The 12,647-nt window shown below is 33.3% G+C and overlaps 1 protein-coding gene and 1 long non-coding RNA gene across 3 annotated transcripts; one reads left to right on the forward strand and one right to left on the reverse strand.

Moving 5' to 3' along the window:
• Positions 923–6,742, forward strand: LOC105165014. Of its 2 annotated transcripts, none has more exons than XR_848068.2 (5): positions 923–1,005; positions 1,099–1,174; positions 1,845–1,984; positions 2,125–2,210; positions 6,261–6,742. It is a non-coding gene; the product is annotated as an uncharacterized LOC105165014 (long non-coding RNA). The 2 variants fall into 2 exon arrangements; XR_848067.2 differs by having other exon boundaries at positions 1,870–1,984; positions 6,261–6,741.
• On the reverse strand, positions 2,696–6,134 carry LOC105165013 (ABC transporter G family member 14). The gene is made up of 5 exons (XM_011083891.2): positions 5,760–6,134; positions 4,661–5,453; positions 4,151–4,318; positions 3,813–4,000; positions 2,696–3,591 (listed from the first exon to the last, which is right to left on the reverse strand). The coding sequence occupies exons 1-5, from the start codon at positions 5,925–5,927 to the stop codon at positions 2,947–2,949; spliced, it is 1,962 nt and encodes a 653-aa protein (XP_011082193.1). The 5' UTR covers positions 5,928–6,134; the 3' UTR covers positions 2,696–2,946.

The following is a 12,647-nucleotide window of genomic DNA, read 5'->3' on the forward strand; positions in this document are numbered from 1 at the left end:
TTAAATATAAAATAAAAATATAATAATAATAATTCATATGTTATATAAAAAGAATTAAATGAAAATATATATAAAAATAATAATAATTCATATGTTATATAAAAAGAATTAAATGAAAATATATATAAAATATATTTAAAATATATATCTCTTAGATTAGAAGACATCCTCCATAATCAAACACATGATATGATCTACATAGTAAGATGAGATGAGGTGGAAAAAATTTGTGAAGCAATTGCAAAATGCATACACCTCTTCATTTTTCATTTTATTATATTGTTTTAAAGAATTTTGAAAAGTTAATTATACTTACCATCCTCGTCGATCCAACATTGAACACATATAGCAAATATACCTGAATATTGAAAACGTACCAAGCAAGATGGTCCAATCCAGTTGACGTTGTTAGTGCTGTCATTAGCATCATGTGATGTAGCATTCATATGGTTCAACTGTTATCTAATACTATTTTTAGATGTTGTTATGTTGCATTTATCTTCCTCTACTTTGAATTGTATTTTTTATTTTATTTAATATATACATATTATGCGTATATAATTTTATTTTAAGCAAAATAAAGTACGTGGAAATGTGCTCCGATATTATGATCACTGGAGATATAGTTAACCTGATTATGATTATGGCTCGTAATATGTTAAGGTTGTGTTTACCTGGACGGATACCACATCCCACATTGGGATTAATTTAGGATTCGCGCTGTGATTGTGCCACTTGGGGCAGGATCCGGCTGGGTTTACTAACCCAGACAAGAATGACAATATATCCTTCCGAATCTGCTTACACGCATGGATTAAACGGAGAATTTATTAGTTGAATTACATTTTTGTCCCCTTCAAATTTTGAAATTATAAAATCACCTGACCCCGTGCCTTTTTTTGTCTCTTTCCCCCAAATTTGGTTTCAAAGTATTGACATTTCGTTGCGAAGGAGGAGACACCATCCAATTCGTTCGAAGCGACGACGTGAATGACAATATATTTGGTGAGTTAACTGTCGTCCACACTTTCTACGCAAGCATTTGCGTAAAATATGTACCGATTGTAATGTTTTGACGAACGCTATTTCGATTTCTAGGGTTTCTCAAGTGTCCTATCCTCGTCGTGTGGCAAGCGACTTTCGTTGGTTCGAAATCCCATCCGAACATAAGACCGTAAGCTTAACATTCCTTCTCACAAGTAATTGTTATAATTTATTCGTTTCGTTTAGTGGCCTTTATGTCTGCTGTTATGACTTGCAATTCATTGTGCTCATTCTCTTATACATAGCTTAGTACTATCATAGACATATACAATGTGATTTATACGCAAGCATTTGTGTAATATATGTACCGGTTGTAATGTTTTGATGAACCCGTATTTTAAATAAAAATAAATGAACAATTCAATCCACTTTTACTTTCTATTTTCAACTTAAAAGTGCATCTGAGTGATATTCTGAAAAATTGCACTTTTGATCCAACACGATAAAAAATATTATATTTTTGTTCTTATAATTACGAGCTTAACACATTTAATATCATAAACTAAAAAGTTGGAACTTTTTAATCTATAGGATATATTTTTTTGACACATTTGATTCCGTAGCATACAAAATTGTATCATTGTTCTGTCTCGAATACAACAATTTTTTAAACTATGAGATCGGTCCAAGTATATTAAATTTGTAAACTGTGGGATTAAAAATACAATATCCTCTAAGTGTGGGCCAAGATTGCAATTTCACCTAATATTTTGAATTGATATGTGAATCAGCAATTATTCACTACAAGATTTCCATTTATATTTTCAAATTTCCTTCTCACAAATTCTGCGCATATTCAGATTGGAAAGATATAATAATGTGTAGGAGGTTGCATGGATTCCTGTTGTTCTGCTCACGTCGAAGAAGAAAAATTCCTTAGTTCACAATGGGGGCTGAGAAGAGCTGGAGAGTTGAATCCAGCGTTTAGCTGTAAAAAGATGTATATTTCTACTCCATTCTTGAAAACGGTTAAAGCTCAGAAGATCAAAGAGGAGTTTTTTATGTTATATTTTGTCAGAAATGGTGAATGTGGTTTCTTGAATCAGCTACCTCTCATCTTGTTGTTGGTTTCTTGTATAGGTCCCATTGTTCAAAGATACACCTAACATCTATTACAGTCAATGCAATATCACCAATCTCATGGGAAAGATGAAAGGGACATTATGGTACATGTGCTTGTCCCTTTTTACTGTTTTCTGAATGTTGGAAACTGCACTATAGCAAGCAGAATATGACAACAACTCTGGATTTCATACCCTGAAGGACTTTCTCCATTCTTTTGCTTCAGTTGTTTTGGGCAATTTCTTTGATTTCAAGATAAATTACTCTATTGAAAATGATTATGTGGGTTGGTCAGTTCTTCTAATCCCCCGTTCTTCGTTTCTTTTTGTTATTATTCTTGCTCTCGCTCTCTCTCTCTCTCTACATTTATGTATGTGTGTGTGTGGGAGAGGGGGGGGGGGTTACTGTTCTTGATTGTTTCTTTCTTGCTTTCTTTTTGTGGTCAATAAATTTGCAGGAAATGGTTAATCTAAAAGTAATTTATGGATTCACATGTCCCACATATCTCCATACTCCTGTTCTGCAGATTGTTATTTGGTTTGAGGTTTGTTTTCACTTTGTTGACTTGTTTTTGTTTTAATTGGTTGATATAATAATTGTTCAGTGCTATTTTCTTATACATGCACATCTCTGTTATGGATGCTAAGGATATATGCTACAAAGCACCAAACTTTTCCTGAATCAGATTTATATAGACCACTGCCAGAGGGTACTACATTGAACTTATTAGTTGTCTATGATCAAAACCTGGCTGTGGGCATTTGCCTAAACTAACATTATTACTCAGTGGAAGAAAAAGGGAACTTGTTAAGCTTGTTTCTCCAGGTCAATAGTTATCATTCATCTCACCCGGTGTAGAGCTAGGTATGCGATAAAACGGTAGCCCACGAGCATCAGCATCATGATGGAGATATCTATCCACAAATGGCTTAAACCGACCGCCTTGATGGGAGGATAATCTGCAACTCGGCAATAAGCTCCCTTTGCACACTCATAGTAGTCATTCTCATTGTATTGAATCCCAAGAAGAAGTCTGTAACAATAGTAGCTGTAGCTCAGATATCTTAACCAGGCTATGAATGGGGGGATGTGTCTAACATAGTATCCTCCGGCAATAAGGAAGACCATGGTTGTTACTGAGGCTAAAGTTGCAGCTTGTTTGACGTCCATTAGTAGGGCGCCAAAAGCCAAGCCAAGACTCTGGGAAACAAGGACACTGAAAAGAACAACTAGAAGGGAGAGGATAAAGGTGGCTGGGTCCGGTTTAAGGCCGCCCATCCAGTAAAAGATGAACGTAAATGCTGTTGGGAGTGCTAGCTCCAGAGGAAGATCTCCCACCGTTCTGGCTAGAAAGTAGGATGAGAGGCGGTACATGCCGGATGACCTTTCCTTGATTAGCATGTTTCTTTCTTGGGGAAAAGTAAAAACAGCATTGTAAAGTGGGTAGAAGCCCCAGAACACTGAGAAAAAGAACAACATCGCAATCTGCACATAAACATAACTTTTCATTAGGATGTATACAGGGCATAATGTAGCTGCTTGGGAGTTTTTTCTTTTTTTACAAGTTTAGCTGCTTGGGAGTTAATGCATATAGAAAGCATACATGTTTTGTATTATACGATTTAGGGGACAACTTGGATTGCTCAGGTAAATGCAGTATAGGATATATATTTGTTTGTTCTGGAGTAGAAATAAAGGTGGCTTACGCGGTCATCAATGTGAGATGAGGGAGTGTGCCACCAAAGAAGCCCGCCAAGTATTGCCACACTTAGGACTTGGAAGATTCTTAATCTGTTGAACGCTTCAAATCTTCGCTCCCGCAGTCCGCGTAAGAGCAGGATCTTAAATTGATGCCACCAAGTTGTGCACCATTTCTCTGATTTCACATCATTTCCTGCATCAATGGGAGATCACAGTACATTTTTTATCAGCAGAAGAGAAGTGAGGCACATATCGAGCTAGGGAACAGATTGTCTGCCAGCTCAAGATTGGGAAAAATATAAGAAGTTTCCCAAATGAGAGGGACAAGAAATCAGATACTTACTTGTAGAACTTTCCTTTGTGTAATTGACATCTGCACTGCACAACTCAGATTTCAGTCCTGTAGAAATATTCTTGTCGTAGGCAGAGATGAGAAATTCTCTCACAGATACAGGATCTTGTTTGATGTTGTCCTTGTGGTCGTTAGCATGCTGGAAATCAGGTCCAATTCCTGGAATACATATAATGTTCATATTATTCTTTTGTGATAAAATAACCAATTTGCATCTCTAAGAGTCTTAAAATGGTTACTTTGTCCTATAATTAGGAGAGAGCAAGTGTTGAATTCCCAAGATTGATCCTCATATTAGTGAATCTAGCACAGTATGTGAGGGTAGGGCCATTCTGAACTCCATTAAATTTTAATGATAACAAGCACTTTAAGTGGTCTAAGTGACATTTCTCTGTTCCTGAGAAAGGACATGGGAATAAATGTTTTTTAAGGTCCTTCACTATCAAACAATCAGATATTATGCTGAAGAACATGTTGCAGGAAGTAGAAATTTCTACTTACCGTTAGCAAGATCAAGCAAGAGATCAGCAGGATTGACAGCAACAGATGTTGAAAATCCAATGGAAGAGAAATATTCCAAGGCAGCTGATGCAAGACCATAGTAGATCGGACAGCCTTCAGAGAGCAAGACCACCTTGTCGAACATATGGTAGAGCCGGCTTGATGGCTGATGAATGGTGGTTATAATGGTTCGACCTCCACTAGCCAGCCCTTTAACTGTGTTTAAGATCCGTTGAGCTGTGGTCGAATCAAGACCGGAGGTGGGCTCGTCTAGCAACAGTAAACTTGGGTTGATTAGCATTTCTTGACCTATGCTAACCCTCTTCTTCTCTCCACCTGATATTCCCCTGAACAGAGGCCCTCCTATCATGCTGTTATGGCACCTAGTTAATCCCAATTCCGCTATAACATTCTCTACATGCTGTGCTTTTTCGTCTTTGGACAAGCTCTTCGGAAGCCTTAGCAGTGCGGTAAATAAAAGAGTTTCAAACACGGTTAGATGTGGATATAAGACATCATCCTGTGCAACAAATCCTGTTCGGCGTTTGATAGAGCCTGAAAATGGCTGGCCATTGTAAGTGATCTTTCCTGATAACTTTCCAGAGAGACGGCCTCCAAGAGCTGTGAGGAGGGTGGTTTTCCCACTGCCTGATGGACCTAGCATCGCCAATATCTCTCCTGGAGAAACCATGCCCGTGATCCCGTTGAGTATTGTTTTCTCTTTAGCGCTTGTTGATGTCCCTCCACAACTTCTTTTTCTTTCATAATATACCTTGTAGACAATCTCTTCAAACTGAAACACAATAACAAAAAATATCAATGGAGTTGCATTATAGTTTATGGTGAATGCAACTGCAAAATATTTGATTCCTTAATTTGTGATCTTCATTCTGCCCCAATTATTAGTACGTAGTTCTCGGATTACTATATTTGTGCTAAATGAACTATGTCTATCTTTGAACATGCAAACAGGCTGATTGCTAGCTAAGTTCTTTATCATCATTACTTCATCAGGGCTTTGAGTGATTTGTCGGTATGTGAATTTGTCCGTGTGCACGCAGAGAGAGAGAGAGAGAGAGAGAGAGAGAGAGAAAGAGACCTTTAAAGTTATGGGATACAACGTTCTTTGTAGAAAGGACCTGGAACTGTTCTGCACAGGGTAAGCCAGAGCTGTATCACAAGACTCCGGCCTATGTGGCGTGCTGTTAGCAAGTACAGTGCCATCGACATCATTTTCCAGTTTAGGAGCCACAGAACCGAGGGGCATGGCCAAATGTAACTGATTTTGGTGTCGTGGTATGGTGGTAGTGACTGACAGAGAATGGAGACGTTAAAGAGTTGTTGCTTTTAACTTATGGTTGCAAATGAATTAGGCGATACGAATATATAAGCAAAGACTGAGAAACAAAGGATCTCACATAGAATTAAAGTGTCTGTGATATGTGTGCCTTTCCCCTCAGGTGGGATCCCACCTCTTTCTCTTAAAGAACTTTTACACTAGTCTAGATCACTTATTTATACTATATCTCCTCTCCTTTTGTTGAGTACAGCATCCAATCTCTATCTCTCTCTCTCATCATCTGATGCTTTGTTCTTGCAGTAGTTTTTTGGTATTCTGTCGTTATGACAATCTTATGCTTGGATCTTCATGCGGACATGGTGCCGTTAGTGGGAAATGAGAGCCACCCCACTCAACACCTCTACAAGCCGTGCTGAGCAATATGTCCCTGAGACGAGCAACGGACAAGTTGTTGACATGGATTACCTGTAGGATGATTGTAAAGCAAATTGGAGAACAATGGGAAAAAATCATACATAGAAATATCCTAGGAATGCAAGGTTTCGGACAATGTGGTGTTTTAAGCATTTCTGTATATTATGTATTTGGTCCAGTGCTTGTGAACATGAGGAGCAGCTGTATTTCGTCATGGTAGATAGTGATAGTGCTTCCCACACTTTCACTTTAACTACATTAATTGCTTTCTTCATTTGTTTATGGTTTTCTGCAAATGGGCTCTTACATTATGTGCATGTAAGTTAGTCTTGTCCTGCACCACTACCATTTCTTTATTTTCTAATTATACATTTCGTTTTTTTTTTGTATCCCTATCGAAATTTTGTAAATACTGCATCCTCGGAAGCATATATTTTTTGTTGAAAAGAAAGCGTAATATCTGCAGAAAACGATAAATTACAACAAACTCTTTCTGAGCTTTGGCAAAATATTTAATAACACTAATTGTTCGAAATGTTGTAATCATTGGATGGAAGTATGAAATTATTAACTTTGCATTTATTGTATTTTTTCTTTTTTAAAAATTAAAATTTTATAAAAAGAAGAACAAAGTGGATGAAAAAAATTAAAGTTTTTTATTGAAAAAAATCGTCACAACAAATTTAGAATTTTTTTAAAAAAGTAAATAAAATTATAATTTTTAGTCCATAAAGGGGATTTTGATCAAGTCATCACAAAAATATGACAGAAACCTAACCGAGACTAACAGATTGAGCTAATTGTTATATGATCGTTAAAAAAATAAAAAAGGTAATGATAATTTTTCAAACAATAGAAAATATTCATAATTATGCTAAACCTCATAAAACTGGTTGTAATTTACCCAAAAAAGAAAATGAAAGTGAAGATGTAGCTTTCCATGGAATAGCATATAGATACTTATATTAACGTCTCGTATAATCTTGTAAAAAGTGAGAAAATAGACAGAGAACATATATATATATATATATATATATATAAGATTATTCTTTTAGGAGAGAATCCTAAGGTACATCTTTTTTGCTGATTTTGTGAGTGAAGTCACTGTTTGATGTAACTCACTATGGAAGATAATATTTGACTTACAATTAAGACATTAATACAACTTTGTCCTTCCCATCATTCCACAGCATCCTCCTATTAAATTTTCTAATTTAACATAAGTATTTGAGAGTTATTGTCGGGATTAAAAGTCTGGTTTTTAATAATTTTAAACACATCCTGTAATGGAATCTTGTACACACTCAAACATACATACATACATACATACATATATATATATATATTCTATATTAATTATAAACGATCAAACTTGAATAATTTATAAGTCCCAAAATCTCCTCGTCCTAGTGACATATGCGGATAGAGCAGACAATTTACACTGATCCAGTTGCAAGCCACATTATTTGATGCCATATGTAGGAACAAGCAAGGGTATATCATGTCCATCCCAAGCCCCTTATGATTATCTGGGGATCTAGCTAACTATGTAGGCAAGCCCAAAAAACCCCCCCCCCCCCCCCCCCCCCCCCCCAACAAAAAAAAAAAGAAAAGAAAGTAATTGTTATTTTCCATGTAAAGCCAAGCGATTCTTATATTCCTTATCTTTCCTTTTTTTATTTTTTATTTTTTTGGAAATATTAAAACTTTAATTTATGATGAAAATTCAATAAGAAGCAGGAGGGTTACATGATTGGATATTGTGGATGAATTTCTTTAAACATTATTCTATTTCATATGACATAAATTACAATGCACTCTAAAATTTATTATAATTATAAATATTTTTTTTAAAAAAAATTACATATATCTTTTTAAAATTAACTGTTGTTTAACAGATACCCCTCGTGACAAAAGGTAGTTGTTAGAATCCTAGAGGGTATTTATAATTTCTCAAATAATGATAAAATATTTATAATTATGGTAAATTTTAAGGGTATTTATAATAATTAAACTTTTGAAACGAGAAAAAAGATGGGAGTGTCGCGTTTGGTGGTATAATTTATAATTACGATAAATTTTAAAGAAAATCGATGTAATTCAATCTTTAAAACAAGGAAAAAAAAAAAAAAGTGGGATTGTCGCGTTTGGTGATATGATACCTCTCTTTTCTTGTTTCCTTTTTTAGTTCCATCTTTGGAGTGGAATGATTAAAGGCAGAAGCCATCAATGCGATTCCAATTCCAGCACAGTACACTACTCATCAAATTTCAATTATTTTTTCCCATCCCCCTTTTCTTTTTCCCTTTATATACTTACCTTTTTCTTTTATTTTTTTAAATAAACAATAAATATATATTTGATTATTATTATTTTATTATGCATGTATATGTGGTTGAATTTGAAGTCTTTTGCCTTTTTTTAATCCTTGTGGTACCAACTTGTTCATTTTAATTTTATTTTATTTTTTGGGGTTTTGATACTACTTTTTTCCACTACTATTCGTCGTCTTTCGACCCTTTTTTTTAAATATATATATATATATATATTTATTGATTGTCTCCTACTTTTATTTTTTTAAATAAAAAAAAATATCCGTAGCCTCATATGCATGGATTCTCCCTCCTCCTCCTCCTCCCTTCCTCTTAAATAGGTCGTAGCATCCGTTGTTGCCGATGTTGCTTTATTGAAAAAAGTTAGATTTTGTGCTCGATTTTTGTGTCTCTGTCTTGTACATTTGAAGTCATAACTTATATTAATTAAGACGTGCCATACAACAATAATTAGGGGTTGGAAATGATTTTTTTTCAAGACATATAGTGTATAAACATGTGATTTAAGGCAACACTGTCCATTTTGCTAAGGATGAACCGGTCTCTCTTTGGTACATATACTTGGGAAAGACAAAAGATTTGTTTTTTGTCTTATATCTTAGTGTTAGTATATTTTTTGCCCTCATTGCTTACATAATTCTTATTAATTATCCGATAAGTTACAAGAGTTCTCACTTTAATTAGTCATTTTTGTTATTGTTATCCAAAATACTAATGGAATCTGATAAAAGAATTAAATGTGAGATTTTTCCTAACTTATTGGATCATTAATGAAAATTCTGTAATTAATTGGACTAAAAGCGCTAAGTATGTTACTGAAAATGACTGAATAGTTAACGGCCATGTATTTAGTACGTGCCTTGTTCCGTAAAAAATACTAATGAAGTATGATGAAAGGATTACAAATAATATTCTTTTTTTTTATAATTTATGGAATTTAAAAAAATCCCATAATCAATGGACGAAAAGTATACTAGCCCTAAAATAATTTCCCCTGCATTGCACATGCCAAAATGAAATAGAAACAAAAAAACGCAATCAATTACGTAACAAACAAAATAATATCAATTCATTGTATACAATTAACTATTATATTCATGGAAGCATGTATCAATTCATCGGAATTACTTAAAATGTACATGTTTATATTAATTCGTTGCACTTAAATAACTATTATAGCAAATTAAATATATTCATGCATGATGAATGAAACATATACTATATAAATCTCAATATGGAAATAAAATAGTTCATAACACCCAACCATGGCTTCTCATCTAAAATGCATCTCAAAATCATCCATGAATGATCAAATGCGTAAAGCATTACAGATTTCATATTTTAGCAAATTACCATAATATTTATAAGTGTAATATTTATGAATTATTAATTTAGAGTTTTAATGGGACCTAATATTTATAAAGGGATTTTTCGAAAAATTATTATATTATCGAATTTGATGATTTTTTAGCAAAGGTCCAAGTCGGGACCTGAAAATATTTTTATTATTTTAGAGAATTTATTAATTTATAGAGTATTAATTCATAGAGATTTTATTGTATTAAGTTTTTAACACATTTAGCCATGTAACTATAGCATCAACAAATTTAGAATTATAAACACAATTAGTCCTATATTTTATTTTGGCATGACACATTCTTGAACCTAGTCGGTGATTTATAATGATGTTTTGTAGAAAAAAATGTGCGTGTTATTCACAGTGATTTAAATCGGTGAAGTGTGGATTAAAACATTTAACACATGTTCTTTTTAAATATATATATAAATGTGATTATATAATTACATCATTATTAATAAATTAAAAAATATATCAATTCAATTAATAAACTAAAATTAAGTGCGACAAATATAAAATACCCATTACAATAGACTCACGTCAAAGGTCTATTCCTCTTAATCTCATCAATTGAGCCATAATTTCTCTTATTCAATCCTACACTAAAACTAATTGGTCCTCAAACTTTGATTATTCTATAGCAGTTACCTAGAAAATTAAATCTTAATATAGATCGGGTTTAGTCGGATCTAAATTAATTATATGACAAATACAATATATCTACCGTGTGATTGGTACATATTAAAAAAAGTGACAAATCATATGACAAGTGTATTGTATTTACTTTACGACTGATTTGGTTCAATCGAATTTAGTTTGGGTAAGAATTTTCTGAAAAGCAAAATAATATCTTATTAGGCATCAACATCAATAAGTCTAACTTCTTGATTTTCTGGGTTAAATTAATACATCTTGAGGAATTATTCATGCAGCACAATACCAGTGAATCTAAGACTTCTTGTCACCTAAAATATGCTCTCAAGTCTCAATATAAACTTCCTTCATTCGTCTTATCTCTTTATTCTCACTGTTTTTTTTTTTACTTAGTCAAAATTGGGCACAGATTCTCCATCACATATAACAAGTGAAGGGGGTATAGACATGAATTTCAATGTCGACACACCCCTGGCCTTAAAATGGAATCTGGAACTAATTCTATCTTCAAGAATTGTCCACGTACAAGAATTTTGCAGAATCTTAGCACATAAAATGGAATTCACGTGTGCCCGACTACTTTAGAGTCTCAAAGTCTCATCTCGACTATTTTTCACTGATTATTCTCTTCAAATATGATATTCTTAGTGGTTCGTGATATTATTCATGCACTCGTTGTTTGTTTTTCTTGGTTTCTCTATGTTAAATGTAATAGATATAAGTGTTGATGAGGCTTTGCTCATTTGGTAAGATTAATGCCTCACAAATAATATAATGTGAGTTTTAGTTCCACGACTATAAATGTACTGTTGTGTCTTTGTATCATTTGAATATATTTGTCGATTTGAATTATTGATATATTTAATTTATTTTCGAATTTGAATAATGCGTTGGGCACAAAGTGAGAATTTACAAAAATGATGGGGGCAATATGCAAATACGAAAAGATATTTGTCGCTTCCTGAGGTCATGTAATGGAGTTAGGAAGCCGACATGTGGCGAGCACTCCAAGAGTCCTAGATTGCACTGGGGGGGGGGGATTATTACATGATGATGTTCACAATAATATGACCAAGTTGTCGGAGCGGAGGTTGTGGTGGGGGGGGGGGGGGGGGGGGGCTACACACTTGTTATCTCCTGCATTATTAAATTTAATGTTTATACGTTAAGCATCTTTTTTTTGAGTTTTAATGTTTAATTACTTGGCCTAATTGTTGTGACTTAACAACGTTATCGCACATTCATCTTTAATACGAGATAAGATTTTGGTGATATGCTTTAGATGATAAAATAGGATACTCAAGCTGACCTTATCATAGAATGTCTTTAAATTTACGTGTAATTAATTACAAGTATATTTTCTTTTTGATAGTAGAATTTTATACAAATATCCTATTAAAGGTGTATGTATCTGTAATTTTATAAAAATTAAAAAAAATACAATATACTAACATCCCATTAAAGATGTGGCTGTAATTTTATAAAAGAACAAGAATGTATTTTGTGTAACTAAATATAATTTTAGGGTATCGATATAATTTATCATAAAATAATAAAATATTATTGAGAATATGCCCTGTGAAATATTATTAAGATCTAGAATTTTTGGGAAGTGACGGGTTGTAGAGAAACTTAGAATTTGGCAAAGTTACACTTTTTAGTCTCATTGGATAGGAGTTCAATACTTTTAGTCCCATGCTTTACAAAATATTTAAAATAATCATAATATTAGAAAATTCGACACATTTAGTCTTATATTTACGAAATTTTTTAATTTAATTTGTGAGTATATAAATAATATATATACATATATATGTGTGTGTGTGTTAAAAAAAAAAAAACAAATTTAAGGGTTTAAAGATAAATAGACAAAAATTCAAGGTAAACGCCAGCCATATTAGATACTAAATTATTTTCAACTTTTATAAA

The sequence above is a fragment of the Sesamum indicum genome, linkage group LG6 (assembly GCF_000512975.1).
Source record: "Sesamum indicum cultivar Zhongzhi No. 13 linkage group LG6, S_indicum_v1.0, whole genome shotgun sequence".
NCBI classification, from domain to species: Eukaryota; Viridiplantae; Streptophyta; class Magnoliopsida; order Lamiales; family Pedaliaceae; genus Sesamum; species Sesamum indicum.

Coding starts and splice junctions, on each gene's coding strand:
- LOC105165013 (XM_011083891.2), bottom strand. CDS start 5,927: ATGCCCCTCGGTTCTGTGGCTCCTAAACTGGAAAATGATGTCGATGGC. Junction 5,454..5,759: donor TGTATCCCATAACTTTAAAG/GTCTCTTTCTCT, acceptor ATTGTGTTTCAG/TTTGAAGAGATTGTCTACAA. Junction 4,001..4,150: donor CACAAAGGAAAGTTCTACAA/GTAAGTATCTGA, acceptor CCATTGATGCAG/GAAATGATGTGAAATCAGAG.